Raw genomic sequence first — 20,820 nt, 5'->3', positions numbered from 1 at the left:
GGGGCGCCACGCGCCCGGCTTTGACTGAGCTCCGAGTTCTCAGGATATCGAGAGTAGCACAGCAAAAAACAACGTCAAACAAGACAAACTATTTTGAAGTCGAAATTTACACGAAATGAAAATTCAATTGAAAAATAGCTCCGATTTTGATTGACAAACTACTTTTATTTTTGGCTTGAAATTAAATTAAAATCTTGATTTTGAGCAACCTAGACCTTGAAAAGTGGGAATTTAAAAGAAAAAACAGTTGAAATTGAACAACTTTTATGATAACAAACATTTTTTTGTAATTTTCCTTGTTCGCAACAATGGAATAATTATCGAGGTTGGCACGCCACTGGCTGAAGCAATATCAGAAGACGCTGGTGGCACCAATAATTGTGCGATTTGTGTTTGCTCAGTGTGTCTGTCTCTCAATTAGCTGCAGCCCTTATATTCATAATCCGCGCGCCAGCTGCAGCGCCACCGAGTGTGTGCACTCGAGATTAGCCCCGACGAGAATTAATTCCCGAGAAGAAGAAGAAGAAGAAGAAGAAAGCGCCATTTATCAGCGAGACGAGGCGTTGTGCATAATTAAAAGTCAACAAGCGGGAAAATGTCAATATCGCACCGCCGCCGTGACAAATTGACGCGTGTCTCAATTATTAGCGCTTCGATCGCAAAGTACGCCCGTGTTTGCCCTGAAAAACTCTGCTACAAACGTAAATTCAAGAATAATATTTGCAAGTCACTGACGTCATTTGCCTGTGAGAAAAACGCGCCAAAGTGAGAAAAAAAATGGTTTTATTTAAAAAATACTTAATTTCTTATCTTTTTACACTGAAAAAATCTTCCCATAATTTTGGTGTAGAAAAAAGCTTGGTTTGATTTGAAAGAGACGCGGATCCTTTTTCTGGCTGTCGGACGATTGTTGCTATCATCATTGGAGGCACGCATCGTAGGTTTGCCCCTCGGTTTTGGTGAGGGACGACATCAGCAATTTAGGACATTCGTCGGTTGACAGCTATTAGTGGGGGGGGGGGGGGGAGCGAGTGCCTTTTCGGGGTCGCGATGATTTAAGAGACGCTCCTTTCATTGAAATTAATCGTGGCCGCTTCTGCTGGACGAGAAGAAAGAGAGATATATATTTTTGTGTGTAACTCTTTCCACCCCGAGCAAAAAAAGAAGAACAGCTCTTACTGCATGCTGAGGATCATCTTTTGAGGAGGGTCGCGAACGGACACGACTATTCATCTTGCGCTGAAAGGACGCGTCCATTTTTCTTCTGAAATGCATCTGGCCTACAATCGAATTATTTATATTAATATCAGTGTCACTCTAATTTCATATAAAAAAGGAGAAGATTTTCGGAAAAGGAGAGACGGTTGCGTTCCCAGAGGAATTAATTATCAAGATGAAATGAATTTTTTTCAGGAATTATGGTGCGTTGCACTCGCGTAATTGCAATTAGGGTCGCAGTAATTGCGCATTTAAACGAGTCCCTTCCGAGCAGTCGCTCTGAAGTGCAAAATCGCTTTTTTAATTGCTCTCTCGTCTCGGCGAGACGCGAATTCAAATGCGGGTATTTAGCATTTGCCGTGATAACTCGATTGCTGCTGAAACAAAAGAAGAACTCCGTTTGCTTAATGGAACATTCGTAATTGTTGCGAAGAGCGATGCTCACGTAAAATTTGATATATTATTCGCTCAAAAGAAACGTAAAAATTCAAAATATTCACAAAAGCTTGCAAAAAAAATAAAACGATTTCATAATCAAATAATCGTTTTAATATTGACGAAGATAATAAATTTAAAATACTTCACATTTTCATGCCTTAATTTGTTTCTTTTCTTGTTAATGAATGAGATTAACCCTTTTTTAATATCTCAAGTGTTCAATCGTCGTGGAATTCTAAATTTGAGTTTAGAAAAAGAACAAAAGCACCCACGAACGAAATTAAGCCTTTTCTCTCCCCCTCAGGTACACATAAATTTTTTGTTTTCATAAATTTGTCTGCGAAATTCAGTGGGTGGAACAAAAGAAAGTGGTAAACAAGTGGCTTTTGTTGTCTCTGGCTTTGCCGGCGGCGTATATTCTTTCCAGGCAATTAGATTAGCCCTTCATCCCCTTTGCGCGAGCGAGGGGAGATACGCGGCGTTGATTAACAAGCGACCGGGGGATGAAATTAAAACCTGGCCTGCATAAATTGTTGCAAGCTGCAGCCAAAAGGAAAAATAAACTGCGCCGCGAAAAAAGAATAAGAAAGGAAAACTCTCAGCCTTTTACAAAACCAATTTCCATCCCTCTCTGGAGGGCGAAGAAATAAAAATTCCAGAAATGTCCTTATCTCGCCCTCTTTTGGTATATAAATTTAAAAAATCGAATGTAAAAGAATTTCACGGTGAGAATTGGCAGGTGAGGGCGAACCGACTTTATTTTGGGGCGTTAATGGCGATTAACACAATGCAAATCCGGCCGGACAAAAGGCTTAATTAGAGCGGCTTGATGGAGGGAGCTTTCCAAATGTGTGGCTGATGAGATGAGAGAGGGAGTGAATTAAATAACGGCGAAAATTCTTTCGCTCGGCTCGATCGCGTCGGACAAAAGCAAAAGTTGGACAATTGGCCGTTCGCGTTCACCCCGCGTCAACCCCATCCCTTTTTCTCTCTCCGGGTTTCCAACTTTAAATTTTCATTTCCAAATGGAATATCCAAAATATAAAATAAAATTTTTCATAATTTCTCTCAATAATTATATAATAATTGAAAAATGAAAGATTGAGATATAATAATGATTAAATTTATCAAAGTAAAAAATTATTTTTATCGCAAAAGATTTAAATCAGCAACCCTTTGGCTGTCAATGGAGTTGAATGGCATCCTCGTCACGGTTCCGACAGACGGCGCTGATTTTTTTTCCACCATCAGCAGGTGATTAAATTATTTCCAGCGCCATTGTGAGAGATGCTGGCTGGTTTTATATTTTTTTTCGCCGCCATTTGCATAATTTATGAGCGCTGGTCAATTTTGTGATCAATTTGCGGTGTTTGTTTTCGTCCGTCGGTCAACACACGGCTTAATTTTGTATAATCAATTTTCGCTAATTTGCTCGCGCGCTCTGCACTCCAACATAAAATTGATTGTTTGAACTGTTGTTTTAATATTTGCCTTGTCTCTCTACCTCGACCCGTGCCGTAATTGCCAACAATAGCTCCCGCGGATAACAATTGCAGTCCAACAATTCATTTAATCGAATCATTTATTTGGGTAAACATCCGTGAAATCAATCTTTATTGGGAAAATATAAAATTTTATAAAAACAATCAGAAAATCTGCAGATTGCAACAATTGGATAATTTGATATTTTTAGTAATAAAATTTGTGGATTTTTTTTATCAATTTTGTGTTAAGTGCAGAAATCAGATATTAAAATTCTCATCAGAATCGTCTAGTCCTGAGAAAAACATTCGAATTCCAAGGAACAAAATAAAATTGCAGCGGAACGAGGCGTTAAATATGCGAGTCTCGCACAAAGCAAGTGGCGAGATAAGTGTGTGCAGTGCTTGAGCGAAAAATTATGAACGGCAATAACAATTTGCAGACCCTTCTTTGACACTCGGCGGCCGGCGCTCTCTTAATGATGTTGTAAATTTGGAAAAGGGCTCGGCAGGAATTCCTAATCGAGCTTTGGAATTTGTTTAATTCATTAGCGGTCATAAAGCGGCGGCGCCACAACAAATGAAAAATTCCTGCCGGCCAAACTCGATCATCCTTTTAGTCGGAAAAGCCGAGATGGAGCAGAAAAGGAAAAGAGAGTCTGCGGCAGTTTATTGTTGCGCGGCCAGCAGATGCCACTCCAAATTTTGCACTTGGGCCCGACGCCGCACCAAATAGCCAATTTGTTCTCCTCAGCTGGTCCGGCTCGATTTCGCTCCGTCGAAACTTGCGGAGAAGGAAAAAGCTTGGAAATGGTTTTCCATCAAGTTCAATTCTAAAAGATAGAGATCAAAAATGACTCCTGAAACTTTTTTTATAGAAATTTTTGAGAAATATTTTGGAAGTTTTCGGATACAATTTGATTACAAATAGACCGAGTTAAATCTTTAAAACCATTTCCTAAAAGATCAATGTGAATTTTGCACTGTCAAAATACTTATTTATTTTATTTTACCAACTTGATTCAGTGATATATGAAATTGATTCTGTTAGATTTCAATCAATTTAAATCAAGATAATTTTGAGAAAAAAAATCATTTTGGAAAATTCCCATAAGAAACTTTGATAAAATTTAAAAAATTCAGTTCTCACAATGTCTTAAATTTTTCTTATGATGTTTCTTTGGAATTGAAATCCACAATGAAATTTAGGGTGAAATTCAACCATCAACATTGACTAGGCAGTTTTTTTAGCCTGGAACTCAACAAAATTACAAAATTGTTGTGTAAAAAACTGCGCCTTTTTAACAAAGAAAAATGTTCTCTTTTCACAACCTTGTCTCTGTTTCTGAGAAAAATGCATAAAAAAGTAATTGGCTGCAAAACACGGAGATGCAATAAACTGCTGAAATATTGCAGCTGTCTAGAGAAACAAGGGCCGTAAAATACCCAAGTTGTTGGTAATTGAATTTGCAATTGTGGCGCTAACAAGCTGCGCTGAAATTTGCAAGTCGATCGATCGATCCAATTTCAATGCCATTTGCAACCTGATTATTACCTTATTCTGATGCATCAAAAGAGGAGAAACTGCACAGAGAGAGAGAGAGATGAGCATCGTTAGCACCGCCGGGTGCAAAAATACGTGCAGAGTGAAGTGAGCGGTCGGTTTCCATGGAAACACGCGAGAATTTGGTGCTGCAGTGCCGCGATCGCGAGACCTCTTGACGCGAAAAAGCGCTCATTTTAACGACTGCTCTTTTCCTGTTACGCGCGCATTCCTCACGCCTCGCTGTGATATTTTTAATTTGAGGACGAACCGAATTTCCTCGAGTGCAACACTTAACAAAATAAGGAAATTTTTCAAAACCTTCCCCTTTTATAATTACTGAAAATAACAAATTTTCGTTTATTTGAAATGAAACTTGTACAAAATTGTTCATATTCCTTAAAGTTTTGAAACATTTGTGGACTGATTTTGATGATAATTTTTTTTTAAATAATTTCTCTCTCAAAATTAGCCTGATAAAAATTTCACCAAATCACGTTCATAAAAAATAAATCAATGGGTCAGTTTAATATAAAAAATTTGCATTTATCTTATGGAAAAGAGTTCAGAAGTTTTAATTTCAATGTTCAATGCTCTTCTTTAATTCACTTAAATTAAATTATACCCTTTTTGTAAGGAAAGTCATTAATTTTCACAGATGAACTTAAGAGCGAATGAAGAAAAAGAAAAATACAAAGGACTCTTTTAAACAAAAGTATTTTAAATATGTAATAAAAGGTGAAAGTTTTCATGACTTTATAAATTTCAATATGTTTTTTGTTCTGGTTAAATAATGAAAACAAATTAACTTTTTCCAAATTAAAGACTAAAAGGATCATTTAGCTGGCAGCAGTGAACTTTGAACTTCTCTTTTCCTGGTTTTGAAACCAGGAAAATCAGAGGCTATTTCTTGTTGCGAAACAAGCGGAAGGGTTTTTTTGAGAAAAAGAACAACAGGAAGCTGCTCTTTCGTTTGGTTGGGAAAACGCTCAAGAAAATATGGAGGAGCTGCTAAGGATGCTGCCTCTCCACTCGCAGATAAATCTCCCCGCAGTGAACACGTGTATTATGCTCTCTCCGTGTAATCCTCTTGGCGCGCGTGTAACCAATGTTTATGGCCCTAAATACTCGGCCCGCCAGCAACCGCTGCACTTTTATTACACGTTGCAATAAAACGAGCCATTGATGAGGAGAAGCGCCGTTTTGCACAGCCTTGGCTGCCAAACCATCTTCAGCCATTTCAAGAGGTTCATGCAGCTCTTTTTTCTGGCCGCAAATCCATCTAAATTGGAGCGAAAAGTCAATTAATTTTTTTCTAAAATTATGATTTTTTTTTTGCAAAAGGTCAGAAATGTTTAAGTGAATATGTAAAAAAAATATGTTTCACTGAAGCCGCAATTGAAATAGGCCAGCTTACAATTTGGCAAGCTTTTCTATTGGTTGAAAGAAACGACGAAGGTTCAATTCTGGATAATTGATGGCAGGTCTGTTTCGCTCGACGAAAGCTGAAGAAAGAAAGAAGTTTGCAGATTCGGATCAAGTGGCTCCGAGCAACTTGAGCACTCAGCGCTGCTCGACGCCACTCCATTTAAACTTTTTGTCAACACTTGTGTTTTATTCATTAAATATCTCTCGTCGCCGACGTTCTTGTTTTCAAAACGGACCCGCCCCATTAATCAACGCGCTTTTCGCAACAAACTTTCGACACAGGCAAAAAATAAAGATTTCTTTCGAAATTATTATTTTTTGTAAGTGTTTCCGCCAATTAAAGCTGCCTCTAAATGAATTTAATTAGACCACTTCTTCTTAAATAACAAAAAAAATCTGCCAGATTTGCCGCCACTCGTGGAGAATTCGGCTGAGCGGGCGGACATAAAAGCGCGCGCGGTCCAATTTGATCGGCTAATTTCATAATCCAATCATCCGGGGCGAATTACGCGCACCGCTGCTCTTTCCAATGCCAATTGTGCTGCAAACTCGCTGGAATGCACCCGAAAATGTGCAAAAATTACGCTTAATAAAGCCGATTTTCTGCACCACCAAAGCTTAAATCGCTAGATTCGGTAATTAAATTTTCCCGTTTTAAGCGCCTTTTGAAATTCACTTTTAATTGATTATTTAAATGATTCAATTTTATTTTCAGCGACCCGGAATGAAATTCTTTGATTTCAAATCGATATTTTTATTTAATAAACAAAATTATTGTAAAATTTTTTTATGAAAATCCAAATTTTTTATTAAAACTTTCATTTGAATTACAAATGGAATTGAATGTTATCTATAGCGGATTTTTGTGCTCCTTCCAGCAAAATATTATTAGTTTTTTCCAAATCAAGGTACTATTTTTGTCAGTTTACTTGGATTGGTTTGAAAGTAGTTAGAATAACGTAAAATTGTCTGGAATTTAATTTTCACATTTAAATTGAACTCAATTTTTTGAAACCTTTTCTAGTATTTTACACATTTTAGAGGCTAATTAGTTGAGACTTGTTGCGAGCAAGACAATTAAGTGTTCTCAACTTGGCTCACCGCAAGTGCAATCAAGACGCGGGGAATGAAGTTGCAGGTCTGGGCCGAGCTATGCAAGCAATCAATTTGAGCCCAGGAGTGTCGTTTGTGTCTTGTTGTTTGCATGTTCGAATTGCGAATGTCGGTCAAGTTTTGCAACAACCGAACGGCACCTGGGTCTAGGTTTGCGGCCGGGCCAGTCTCACCGGTGCACTTCAGAAATTCCACGACAATGCTCTCCGTTTGATAATCAGCGCATACGAGGCTTTGCTTGCAGCCACGTGCATCGACCGTGATGTTGCTCCCAACTTCAAAAGTTCAATTTGTGCGAAAATTCACTTTTTGTGTGTTTATGAAAGGTTTCTTCCAAATTATTTTAATGTAATTTATTCATTCCGTTTCTAAAATGAATTAAAAGTTTCATGTTTGTTGGAAAAAATTAAAAAAAAAAATGAGACTTATTTGTTGCTACATTGGGAAAATGCAAATTTAGTATTTATAAATTTAATTTAAAAAAATTAAATGCATGCAATAAATATTGAAATTGGAAATAAATTCATAAATAAAACTATTTATTAAATTTAAAAGTTAATACTTTTTCAGAAGCTAAAAATTTGCATTGAATTGTGTCGGTTTTTAGGAGAAACTTTTGCACACAGCGCGTTACTAAATATTTACATCTTTTCCTCCGGCCAGCGTTGAATAATAAAGTTTTTGTGGAAATCGCGCGCGAGTGTGTTTGGCCGCAAAGCAGCAGATGTCTTTGGCGAGATCAAAATTGCATCAGGCCAACCAAAGTTGAGCGCGAGTAAAAAAGCAGCATTCATGAGAGCAATTTATTAAAAAAGTTTTGACGTTTCAATTAAATAAATTTCGCCCGCTCTCTTTGCAAATGATTTGTTTACTTTGCAGCAGAGAGAGTCGAAACGCTTTGGTAGCTGGTGCCATTTTTCACCCCTTTAAATTGAATCATTTATTTTTGCCGAAGTGAAAAGTGGCGCGCCATCGACTATTTACTTCATCTTCGCAGGTCACTTTTGATCCGAAAAAAAGGTCCAGCCGCGCGATTCGTCAGAGTCGCAAAAACGAACAATGGCCCCTGATGTATGTTTTCGCCGACGGGCCTCGACATTAATCATTCCGCGTCCCATTCATTACCCAAACTCCAGCCGCCGGCCGATTTCCGCTTTTTACTTTGACCACCAGTTTAAGCCAAAAACGTGGAAAACATTTTTTCGCGTGTAATTCGGCGAACAAAGACCTTTTTACTAAAAAAAAATCATTCAGTATCAAAAATTATCTGCATTAAAATGCGCTTTAAACATTTAATTTGCAAAAACATGAATTTTTAAAGTAAAATATAACTTTTTCATTGAAATTTTATTAATATTAATCGTTATTTTTTAGTAGACTTGTTCATTTTTTCAGGTACAAATAATTAAATCAGTTTATGATAATAAAATGCGATTTATTATTTTTTAAATAAATTATAAAATTGAAATATATTTTAAATCTAAAGAATGAATTTTGATTTTACTCTGCACAAGAATTTTTATAAAATTTTTTGATTTAAATTCGCAGGTTGCGCGACGGAAAGCCGGTGGTGCTGGACGGAGGGCAGCACTACGAGGGTGGCACGCCCCTGCAGACGACCCTTCTGATCAAGAACGCGACCAGAGTGGACCAGGGCACTTATTCGTGCGTCCTCGAGAACGCCGTCGGCAAGGCCGAGTCGCAGAACGTCGCCTACGTCGCCATTTACTGTGAGTTTTTATCTCCAACCCTCTCGTCCCTGCTCAAAAGATTTGCCAATTCAAATCCGCGCAAATATTTTTACACAATTTACGAAAGTAGGCGCCGACCTGTACTTAAAAACGCATTAAATTTGATCCTTTGGAAAGGAGAATGATGAATATTTTTGTTCAGACTGGTGAACAAACTTCTGAAAATCATTTCCAGAGCAAAAATAGAATGAAAATTTATTCTTCTTTAATTTTATTCTAATTTGAAATAATTTTAATGAAATTACATTTTTAAATAAGAAATGTTTTTGAAGAGCAAATTTTTTAGATAAATTTGCATTTTAATACCAAAAAATAAGTTTTTTTAAACAAATTTTTATGCTTATTTAATCTCAGAAAGCAACGCATCGAAAGTTAAATTATTAATTCTACATATTGCAAGAAATTGTTGTATTTTTGAAAAATTATTAATTTACTCATTTTAAATTTTTTTTAGCAATATTAACTTATTTTATTTTAAATGTTATTTTTTCTATAGAGTTAAAATTCCTATTTTACAACATTTTTTCTGTTTTAAATTATCAAGACGGCGCCGTATCGATCCAAATCATGTAATTTGAATGAAATTTGGGAGTAAAATTGGAATGTTTTTGTGCAGACAAGCCGAGCGTGAGTTTGGTGATGGAGCCGACGGCGGGGGTGAGCGAGACTGAGCGGCTCAACATCACGCTGGTGTGCAGGGTGGAGGGTGGCAACCCTGCGTCGCTGCTGGCCGTGCGTTGGTACCTGGACAAGGAGCTGCTCAAGGAACTGCCGGACTGCGGCGTCCAGGTCACGACGCCCTCGGCCGCCGAAAATTCCACCTTCTGCGACATCGACCCCAGCAAACTGCTGCTCGAGTCCGTCGGCCGAAACTTCCACGGCAACTACAGCTGCGAGGGCATGAACGAGGCCGGCTGGGGTCCCATGTCGGACGACAAGGAACTCGTCGTCTTTTGTAAGAACAATTTCATTTTTATTGTTATTCGCGTTTAAATTAAATAAAACAGCAAAAAGTACAAGTTTAGGCATAAAGGATCATTTGGTAATTAGAAAATTGGGGGTTTAAAAAAAGTTGAATTGAAAGTTAGAAAATGTGTTTTTTTCCCCATTATTCTCATTTCTGAGGAAATCAAGATTAATATTTTTCTTTCATTTAAATTTATTGATTTCTGCACAAAAAATATCATCATAATTCTCATTTTGATTAATAAAATTATTAAATTTTAATTGATTTTAAAGTCAAATCTGTTAACAATTGAAATGGGTAGATGATATTTTAATAAATTTCGTGTTAAATTTGATAAAACTAAAAAACTTCGTTGCAGATCCGCCTGGTCAGGCGACGCTGACCTACGAGCCTGCCAGGGTGGTCAAGCGCAGTTCGGTCACCCTCATGTGCAGCATCACAGATCTGGGCCGGCCCGAGGCGACCTCGTTCAAGTGGTTGCGCGGCCAACACCCCATCCACGAGGTCACCTCAGCCAACCTCACCATCGACCCCGTCAACCTGGAGACCTTGTCCAACTTCACCTGCCTCGCCTTCAACGAGGGCGGCGAGGGCGAAGGCGCCACCGTTTTCATTGACGTCTTTGGTGAGTCGCCAATTGCTGGTCGACACACTTTGAAATTTTTCTATCACTTTGAAAAGCACCAATTGATGTAAAAATCAATTACAAATGCTTTTCACATATAAAAAAAAAAACAGAAATTATTTAAAAACAAATCGTTTTATTTTTTTAATTGAAAATTTGAATGAACCAACAAAGTTTTTTTATTTTTCTGATATTAAAAAGTAAGAGTATCGTTTTTCCCAAATTTTATATTAAAGTAAAACTCGTAAAACTTATATTTTAAAATATTTATCCATATATTTGAACAAAATATGTTTATTTACTAATTTTTTTAAATTTCAGCTCCGCCGACGTTCATCGAGCGTCTTCCGCCTTACCACGGCGCCCTGATGAACGCCGAGCAGGTGTCGTTGTCTTGCCGCATCGAGTGTCAGCCGGCGTGCGGCGTCAAGTGGCTCAAGGACGGGCAGCCGATCGCGCTCGGCCTGCCCAGCTCGCGGTACACGGTGAAGACGAGCGTGTTGCCGCCGGACCCACGCACCAACGACTTCGAGTCGGTCGTCTCGACGCTCGTGTGGGACATGCGTCAGTGGCCCAACCACGAGCTCGACCGCGTCCACGACAACGCCAACTACACGTGCGAGAGCTCGGCCACCCACGTCGGCCCCGGCGTCAAGAGCACCACCTTCTTCGGAGTCGAATGTGAGTTTTTCACTGGCCCATCATGAATTCAATTTCAAATTCATCGCCCCACTAACTTGTCTCTTTTGTAATTAACCACGTTTTCCAGTGGAATGTTCTCAACAGTTCAAATAATTTAGCGTGGATTGGCGATTCTGACACAAATTCAAAATTTCATTTGGACGAAAATTTTGGTTCTCAGAAAACTCCAAAACTGAAAGACTCACTTCGGTGGGGTTTTAATCCTCCTTATTCTGAAATATTGCAAAATTTTGATGAAAAAATTTGATTGTTATGTTAAATAAAAATCAACATTAGTAACTGTTATGTTTGTAAAATGTGAATTAATTTTCTGGACAGCTTTTGGTTTTGGAAAAGATTCAAAGAACAAAAAAAGCGCCATAAACGTCATAGTTTTTGACATTTGGAAGTTTTTTTAATAAGTTTTGGTCAGAATCTTGTGAAAAAAATCCCCCTTTACGATGAATTAATTTTTGTTCTGTTGAGGATTTGCTCTTGTTGCAAATAAGTAAATTTGTGTAAATATATCACGTGTCTAATCTCACAATGGATTAACCCACCCTTGGATTTTGTAAAGAAAAATTATTTCTCTAAACTCTGTTTTTTTCCTGCTAACAAATTGTGTGTGTTTTTTGTACAAACGAGAGTGATGACACGTTGTTGCGGTTGTTGTTTCTCCTTCTCAGACCCGCCCGAGAACGTGAGCGTGTCGGTGCCCGTTTTGAGCGTCGTCGAAGGGCACATTCCTGAGAAGATCTTGTGCAACGCCAAAGCGTACCCGGAGCCCTCGTATCAGTGGCACCGAGAGAACGACACCGAAATTAGCATGAAAGGCAACGCGCTGATTCTCAACTATCCCATTCCGAGATCCAAAGGCGGCAATTACGTGTGCGAAGCCTTCAATCGTCACGGCAATATCACGCACAAAACCTTCATCAACGTCCTACGTACGAATCTTTACAACTCTCTTTCATTAACTCAATATTTCTCTTTCTTTTCTTTTGTATTTAGTATTGAATCAAATCTGTTTCTTCCTGTACAAATAAATTTTGTTCAAATTGCACAAACATGTCGTACACGATTTTAATATACTTGTAATTATTTGAAGGGAGATGCTTTCTTGTGAAAAAAATATTTATTCCTTTAAAATAACCACAGAATATTAAAATTGTAAATAATTCTTTTCATCCCAGACCAATTTTATTTAAGTCCTGGAGTTAGAATTGCATTAATTTTTCTGTGATTTCCCAAAGTTTACCCCCTGCCCAGGTAAAAAAGGTACGTTTTTTTTTATTTTTTTTTTTTTTTTGTAATTTTTCTATTTCTTGTACAAACATGGGACCAATGTTAATTGATAGGAAATTTAATAAGCTTTCAAAACCTTATTGAATCAGACAATTTTTGGCGCCAAAAATTTCCATTTTTTGAACAAAGGTAAATTGTTTAATTGGTTTTTAGCTCTTTTTTGCATTGTAACATTTGACGCTTTAAAGTTATAAGAAAATGTTATGTACAGAAAGTGTGCTAAATTAAATATTTTACAAGTTTTGTTTGCAACCTTTCACTCTAAAATGTTTTCCAAAAGAGCCAGAGATGAAAATACCCATTAAAAAGTGACAAAAATTGTCTGATTCAAGGCAACTTGGCGAGGTTTTTGAAGCTTATTAAATTTCCTATTGATTAATGTAAGTCTCATGTCTGTAAAAAAGAAATTGAAATATTAACAAAAAAAGTTTCAAAGGTACTTTTTTACCTACAAAAAGGGTAGCGGCAGGAAATAAATCTCCCTTCAATATGTCTTTTGTACAAGTTTTCATATCTGTCTTTTTGAAACTCCACCCACGCACAGAATAATGTTGTCGGCCCTTTCACTCGAGCTTGGCCGCAATTCGGCCGCACACGATATTAATTTTGCGTGTTGATTCAATATGGGCAGGCCCGGCGCGTGCATAATAACAAGAAGTAATACATATTTATACACATGATCCCGGCTGGGAAGCAAAGGTCGGCGCGGGCCCAACACAAACTAATGCGATTTGACTTGCAAATCATTATTGACGGCCGAAATCATCCAGTGGCGGGCGCGGCTCATTTGAATAATGCATGTGTTCCAAAATAAATCCATCAAATTTATCAACTCCGCCCGTTTTCGCCAAAGACGGCGCAATTTTTTTTTTACATTTTACTGCGAAACTTGTACCGCAATTTCGCTCTCCTCGCCGGCCACGTTCATTATCATAATCACAGCAGCAGCTCCTTCTTGTAATGTAAATTTATACACCTTCCCTGCAGTATTTTTTTCCGCTTCTCCTTCTTTGCCGCAATAAGACTTACTTCTGTGCTTTAGTGCTTTTATCATTTTTAATTTTTTCTCGAGCTTCTTCTTTTGTCTTGATCCGGCTTTTCCTGTTGTAAAATGCATGAACTCACTCTTTTACATTCTGCGGCATGCATTTTAATGATTCCGTCGCGCCCGAGCCGTGCAATTATTTTAATTGCATCTCAAGCACTATTTTAACTCTCACACATACCCGAGTTTATTTCCGCGACGTGCTCCAACTTTAATTATTGCACTCAGAAGCAAGCGCCTAATCTAAACCAAAACATTAAAAAAATTGCGATTCTTACAAATTTTACTCTATTCTGAAAATTAACCAAAAACAACATTGATTTTGAATGAAGTTTAAAATTGGAAATTTTACCATCAAATGAATGAACTTGATTAACTTTTAATAATTGCCCAGGTCAATTTGAAGTATGTCCTGGAACAAATTCGTTCCAGGTCAGACCCATTTTTGATCTATTTTGACTATTTAATTCAATTTGTGTTTGATGGCGATTTATTTAACTTCTAATTTTATTTGTGGAGCAAAAGCAAACCAAAAGTGACCGATTTGAATCTATTTCCTTTGGTTTCGATTAGGCGCGTTTGCATAATATTTCCTTGTTTTTGCGTATTTGAAAGTGTAATTTTTGACGCGCAGACAAGCCCGAGTGCGCCATCACGCAGCGCGAGGTGCACGGCAAGTTGGTGCTGATCTGCAACGCGTCGGCCAACCCGACCGAGGTGGACTTCACGTGGAAGATCAAGAACGAGAACGAGACGATCGAGGAGAACATCGAGACCAACGGCCTCACCAGCATGCTCACGCTCGAGTCGCGCGTCGAGAACTTCCGCACGTACCTCTGCTTCGCCAACAACTCGGTCGGCATGTCCATCCCCTGCGAGCGAGACATCACTGGTGAGCCCAACAAAATCCATCATTAATAAATAACACGCGAAATAACACCCACAACACCAAAGGCCAGGCTGGAAAAAATTATGCAAAATTTGAAAATTTAATATATTAATTTAATGGATTATTTCCTTTTCAATGATAAAAACAAATATTCCTGCAATATAAGAAAATTTCCAGTCCTGCCTTCAAACACTAAACATCTCAAGTGTGTGCATTTATTAAACTCAATAAAAACGTATGACATAACCAATTCTAGCATACCAGGAAAGAAGTAGTAAGTCCAAAAACCTCGATTCGCATGAACCGTTCTTTGATCTTGCACGAAAATACAATTATCTCTCTTTTTGAAATTAGTGTAAATATTTAAAAATCCCGGCAAAACGAATGATTGTACAGACACTTTTTCCAGCTGTATTTGAATTTTAAAAATTCCGTCGCATGATGAAATTCTGAATTAAAAATAGCTGCGCGTCTGTTAAAACGAACGTGACCTTTGCAGACCCTGGCTGGTGGGCGTCGCTGGACAACGACCACAAACTAATTTTCGCGTCCATTATCACGGGCGCCCTCCTAATGGTGATCGTCATTTTCATCATCCTCTGCATCGTCTGCCGACGTAAGAGGGTCGAAGACAAGTGTAAGTTTCCAAATTTTCATTTCTTCCATCTCGAATCATCAGTTTATTTCATTGTCAAATTTATTTTGCTCTCAAATATTAAGCATGGAACAAAATCGGTCACTGGAAAACCAAGCAAAATTAAAACAAATTTATTTTTACATACATGTGCGGTGCTCTCTCTGTTATTTTCCTGTTTGTCTAAAAAATTACATATATGTCTAAATTGAAAAAAAAAATTCCTTCCAAACCTTTTCAAATCTCTGCTTCGCTTGGTTTTGTGATTTTTATGCAAAATTTAAACGCTTAAAAATGCACGAGTTTTGAATTAATTAATAATTAACTGTTTGCCGCGTTTGATACTAACAGTTTTCTGTTTTTGTTGTGTTTTTTAGACAATAACTCCGTGGAGTTGGAGGAGAGAGAAAAGTAAGTTTCTAATTATACTCAAAACAACCAACAAACTATACACTTTCTTTAAGGGTTTTTTCTACACTTATGATTTTGAAACTCGAGCTTTTCACTTGCGTTTTAAATCTCATTGATTTATTTGATACCAAGATGCTTCCGATTTGAGTTTTCATTATTTATTATGGCCAATTGTTGTGACGCTTTTTCATTTAGTTTTTAATTCTCACAAAGTTATTTTATCAGCCGTGGGATTCGTTTCTTCCTGTTTTCCGAAACTTCTCTCTCTCGCTATTTCTTATACTTTCAACATTTACTTGCACAATCTTTCATTTAAAACAAATAAAAAAATACTTGTATTTTTAAATTTCGAAAACTAAAATATAGATTTGGGCGCCGTTTTCAAAATCAGTCGGCGGCAATGATGTTGTTGGTCGAGTCAGTGCAAGAAAAGGGATCCCACACAACAGCAGAGTAGCGCGCAACACTTTTCCTTTTCCTATTCTGTATTGAATAGGGTCCGCTTTAGTTCGTAAATAATCCAGAGTGGTTGAACTCTCAGAGCGCTAATTAGCATGCTTCTTAATTGAAACTAAATCCATTAGAGTGAGAGCCAAATTGTTGTGCATTTTGTTTGACTTAATTGATTCGCCAAAACTAAACTCTCTGCCATTTCTATCGCAGCGATCATACCGATCTTTACAGCAAATACGAGAGATTCATTATTAATCTCTACGGCCCCCAAATAATGTAAGTACACTTTTGACGTTCCTATCCATGTGGCCAGAAGGCGTACAACCACCCCTCAACCCCCGCATATACTAATCTTCCCTTTAAAACTTAAAAACAAATCGCACTGACATTTTTGCCGAAACGCACCAGATTTTGATACAACGAAGCCTTTGAATCTCGCACAATTTGCATATTTACCACCCTGTTCAGCAGATATGTTGGCATGTCAGGTGTCCTATCCATTTTGTTGAAATGCATAATTTTTTTGATTGGATTTGTCAAGGAACCCTTAATTTCAATTAGAAATTCCTTTGGGGTGAGATTGAAAAAGAGTTGTGTGCATTCTCTGCCACTTTTCAACTATTGTGGGGATCCTAGCTCTTTGTTGATGATGATTCTGACGCTGGACAACATTGCATTGCAGTTACGCTACTGATTGGCCCCAATCGCTATTACGATGTTGATCTTAAAAGTGTCAGTTGAGGCTCGCTGCAGCTGGCTGGCTCTCAAATTCCAAGTAAAATTTCTCTCTCTCTTGACTCGAAAAACGTGTGACTTTGCGCAACCAACTTGACCGCATTGCTTTTTACTGTCCAAGATTCCTCCTCCTCCCCTCACACTGCAGTTCAGGGGGACGCGGTGGCGTTGCCTTGACCAGCCATCAAGTGTTATCTGCAACCGCAGCCTCTTCCGTTTTACATGCCACACCTCTTGCAGACACAAACTATGTCCAAGGTAATGCTCTCCTCCTGCTGCTGCCACTTCTTCTCTTTCGCTCGCTGTCTCCAATTTTGTATTCTTTAGTATTTGAGAGGCTGACACTGATTGGCTTTTCCAGGGGGGGCACAACTAATTACTACAAGAGTGGTCTCTTTCTCACACACACACACACACACACCCTTTCCCATGGTTCTTGCACTGTAGATAAGAAGAAACCGAAATTCCCTGCAGATCGGTGGAAAATAGATCAACAATAAAATTAAAATTCCTCAATTTCAGATAATTTTTTTGGCCAAAAATGCTGAAGTGAATTCCTATCCTAGTGATTCATATTATGAAAATAATTTCTTTTCGCCCCATCGAAAAAATATTAGTTTAATTTGAAAAGTCAAAAGTCTAAGAGTTTAAGAAGGCGTGGATTTGAACCCATTTTTTACCTTCGGATCTTACTCTAGCGAAAAGTAAATTATTTAAATACTTGAAAAACATTTTAATTAACATTAGTTTAACTCTGATTATCTGAATAACTTGCAATCCGTTGTGTCATTTAAAGTTTAAAGTTTTGGCTAAACCTCGGTGAAAGAATAAATTTAAAACGTTATGCAACCCGCTCGGCCGACAAGTGGAGCGGGTTGCATAGTCTCTATTTACGCGCCCGTTTGACCCTTTGTCGCGGATGGTGTAACAGAACGGAAGACGCGCGATTAATTAGCGGAAGGTAAATAGCCGGGCGGCAAAATAATAGCTCGTTGCGATGCCCCCAGAGATCTATATTCCACCGACCAGCCCGCTGCGTTTTCCCGTAACCGACAATGCGCTGTGGTCCAGTAAATGTCGCATGCCACACTAATGAATGTCACACACCCAACACTCCGTCAGGTGAAACGCGTCCAGGTAAACCGGCCGGAATGTCTCGCACTTTGGCATCTCTCTTTCTTTAAATCTTTAAATAAATAATGAAAACGCACTTTTGTTAAATGTTTAATATAATTTTTGTGTGCATTTGGAATGCATCTTGGCGCTGTTGTGTTATTGTTGTGTTGTTGCATGTTGATGTGTTTGTTTGGCCGCAGTCCCGAAGGAGACACAAATCTAGAGTCGCGGCAGACGCCGGCGGCGGCCGGCGAGCAGCAGCAGGCCAGCTCGGCGCCGGCCGCCATCCACCGCTGGCCCCTGCGGCCCGGCGTCCACGTGCATGTGAATGGCGCCCGAAACCTAATGGTGGCCACGCCCACCTCGAGCACGGCCTCGTCGACCACCAATTTCATTAGGGCCTCCTCTCAGTACAGCGCCTCGGGCATTGTTGGCTCGCGAAAGAGGAGCGTGCACGCGCGGGAGCACGCCAAGGCCACGCACACCGTCCACCCCGCCATCAATAATAACAACCCCGAGTCGCACCCTGGAGGTAAAATTTGCCAACCACTCCCCAAATCCGCCGGCTAAATCAGTGACAGAAGAAGCACTCGCACTTTTAAATAACGCTAATTAAAAAATAAATACCCACCCCGATTTAAATATAAAAATTATATTCCTTCATATTTCGTTGCTTTTGACTGTTGAGATCGTTTTGAGAGCTTCGCACACAAGATTCCTCCTCATTTTGCATGCAAAATTTGATATGCTTTTTTATTATTTTGAATTATTTCTCCTTATAGCGCATGCTATTTGTTGTTACATGTTATAGTGGTGACATTGAAGAAATTAGATGGAAGTACGGTTCAGGTGCAACCCACCAGAAAGCGCAAAAAGCCGGGGCAAGGTATATCATAATTCAATTACAAACACACTTAATTCGATGATCAGTCCAGGGAGAATTATGGGAAAGTGGAAAATTTAAAACTCTCTCTCATCTAAACAAATCGCATCTAAATTCAAAAATCACGTCAGATCAACTTTGAGGCAAAAAATATTATTGTTTAATCTCAAAGATGGTCTTAAATTTATAAAAGCCAGTTCTCATTTTCTAATTTAAAATATATCGTTCAGCTTCTTTATGTTTTAATTTGTAACGTTGCTTTTGTAGTTATGTGACTCTGTTTCCATCTATACAATTACTAATCGACGAGAACAAACCATCACTAAAGTAGAAGTAGCTAAAATTTTATATTAAATTTGGTGAGAAAAAAAACATTAGAATTTTTCCAAAAGCAGCAGCTACTTTGGTGAATCTGGTTGGCCACGAGCGAATGGAATTAATTCTAATGCCGATTCAAATTTGAATTTCAGGCCCAAATCAGTTCGATATCCGAGATAGACTGAGCCAAGAACCGTCTGTTGATGGCGACCGCCAGTTCTACGAGAATCTTCCTTTCCATGGTATTCAATCACCACCGAATAAGGTAGGAAGAAAATTAGTAAGCAAAGTCTGCACTGTGTCACTCACACCATTGTTGTCCAGAAAGCAAGTTGTTTTATTATTTGATTTGCTTGCTAATTACGCAATAAACGCTTTTTTATAATTAAAAAAAGTTAAATATATTATTTTTTTAATTAACTTATTATTTTGTATTTTGCCTGACGCATGCTTTTTGTTTCTGTTTGTTACTCACAGCCGCGTGCATTGAGTGTAGAAGCGACCGAGGGGGCGGCGGCCACCGCCCCCGGTAGCACGCCCGCCTCCCCCGCCCCCAGTAGGCCAGAGAGTCCCCTGAGCCGGCAAAACTCGTCGGGCTACGGCTCGACGCGGAGCAAGGCCGAGCAGACGTCGCTGAGCTCGTCGCCCGTGAAAAAACTTTCCTCCTCGAATCCAGACCTGAATTCCGAGCCCCCCGCGGAAAACCCACCCCGGGTGGAGGGGCGGCGGAGCCAGAGGGAGGGTGGCGCCGAGTCGCAAACGCTGCCCCGGGTGCAAGGTAGAAAGACTAGCCAGCCGTGCAGTGTGAATATCATCAAACCCCTCGAGATCACTCGCGAGCCTTTTGTAATTAGCCCTCCCGCCAAAGCTGCACCGCCTCACAAGACGATCACGCTCCAGAAAACGGAGAAGATCGTCACCACCGTCAGCATCCAGAACATAACCAACAGCAATTACAAAAAGCCACCGGCCCCCATTCCGCCTCCGGGCCGACCACTGCTGCCCCCGTGCACCCTGCCGCTGCCCAAGCGGGCCACCAGCACGCCCAAGTGCCCCGTCCACCCCAACGGCCCCGTCTCCTCCCCCATTTCATCCTCCTCGTCGTCGTTCGCGAGTTCCTCGGACTCGTCGGCGACCTCCACCTCCACCGTGCGCCAGTTCCACTCCCTCCAGAGACCCAAGTCCAAAGAGGGCGCTTTCTACTCCCTGCGCAGGAGCAACTCGAGCGAGACCAGACCGCTGACCCAGCGGGACTGCGTCAAGCTCGCCTGCAAGTCCACCCCCGACATCGCCAGGGAGGCCAAGGCCCCCATCCCCACGCCGCGATCGCTCAAAGCCTCCTTCTCCTTCTCCAACCCCTCCTCGCCTATCGCAAGGGTGTTTAGCAAGCCGCTTTACCAAAACGTGCCTGTCAGAATTTCCCCTAACCACAAGCAGGCGCGGAAGGACGAGCCACTAACCCAACACATGGAACAGGTGAGAGCAGCAACCCCTCCTTCGGTTGTCTCGCTGTGCCCAAAACCTGTCGCTTCTTGGACGCTTTTCCTCTGAAAAACTATTAATAATAAAATAAAATCTCTAAAAGCTAGTCCACTAAATTGTACATATTGATCCAGAAATATGTGTAAATCAAAATCTATTGTACAAAGTTTCTTTTATATACACGGAAGCGGGGCAGAGGCATTTATGTCGCAACACTCCTTGTACATGCTCCACGTGAGTTTCTATTTCATCAAAACACAACTGCTTGATTTTTGTACATAAATGTTATTTATTTTCAAAGCAA

At 39.5% G+C, this 20,820-nt stretch overlaps 1 protein-coding gene across 16 annotated transcripts in view; it reads left to right on the top strand.

Annotated features, from left to right (window-relative positions):
• The window catches only part of LOC132203822 (hemicentin-1), a 165,978-nt gene that overhangs the window by 141,919 nt on the left and 3,239 nt on the right, over positions 1-20,820 (top strand). For 5 of the 16 annotated variants that reach the window (XR_009442469.1, XM_059631920.1, XM_059631921.1 and 2 more), the window contains 13 exons: positions 8,770-8,951; positions 9,589-9,927; positions 10,298-10,564; positions 10,886-11,245; positions 11,932-12,192; positions 14,230-14,487; positions 14,741-14,758; positions 14,984-15,121; positions 15,496-15,529; positions 18,034-18,365; positions 18,645-18,719; positions 19,187-19,299; positions 19,512-20,510. Coding sequence is in view for 15 of the 16 variants with exons in the window: in XM_059631920.1 (XP_059487903.1) it covers positions 8,770-8,951; positions 9,589-9,927; positions 10,298-10,564; positions 10,886-11,245; positions 11,932-12,192; positions 14,230-14,487; positions 14,741-14,758; positions 14,984-15,121; positions 15,496-15,529; positions 18,034-18,365; positions 18,645-18,719; positions 19,187-19,299; positions 19,512-20,510 (3,376 nt within the window). In the remaining variant the exon portion in view is untranslated. Of the gene's footprint in view, positions 1-8,769; positions 8,952-9,588; positions 9,928-10,297; positions 10,565-10,885; positions 11,246-11,931; positions 12,193-14,229; positions 14,488-14,740; positions 14,759-14,983; positions 15,122-15,495; positions 15,530-16,838; positions 16,976-18,033; positions 18,366-18,644; positions 18,720-19,186; positions 19,300-19,511; positions 20,511-20,820 lie in introns of all 16 variants that reach the window. The other 11 variants (XM_059631929.1, XM_059631933.1, XM_059631927.1 and 8 more) reach the window with 9 other exon arrangements.

Source organism: Neocloeon triangulifer, unplaced genomic scaffold (assembly GCF_031216515.1).
Source record: "Neocloeon triangulifer isolate White Clay Creek 2 clone unplaced genomic scaffold, ASM3121651v1 ptg000020l, whole genome shotgun sequence".
Lineage (NCBI taxonomy): Eukaryota > Metazoa > Arthropoda > Insecta > Ephemeroptera > Baetidae > Neocloeon > Neocloeon triangulifer.
This window is presented reverse-complemented; position numbering and strand designations above follow the sequence as displayed.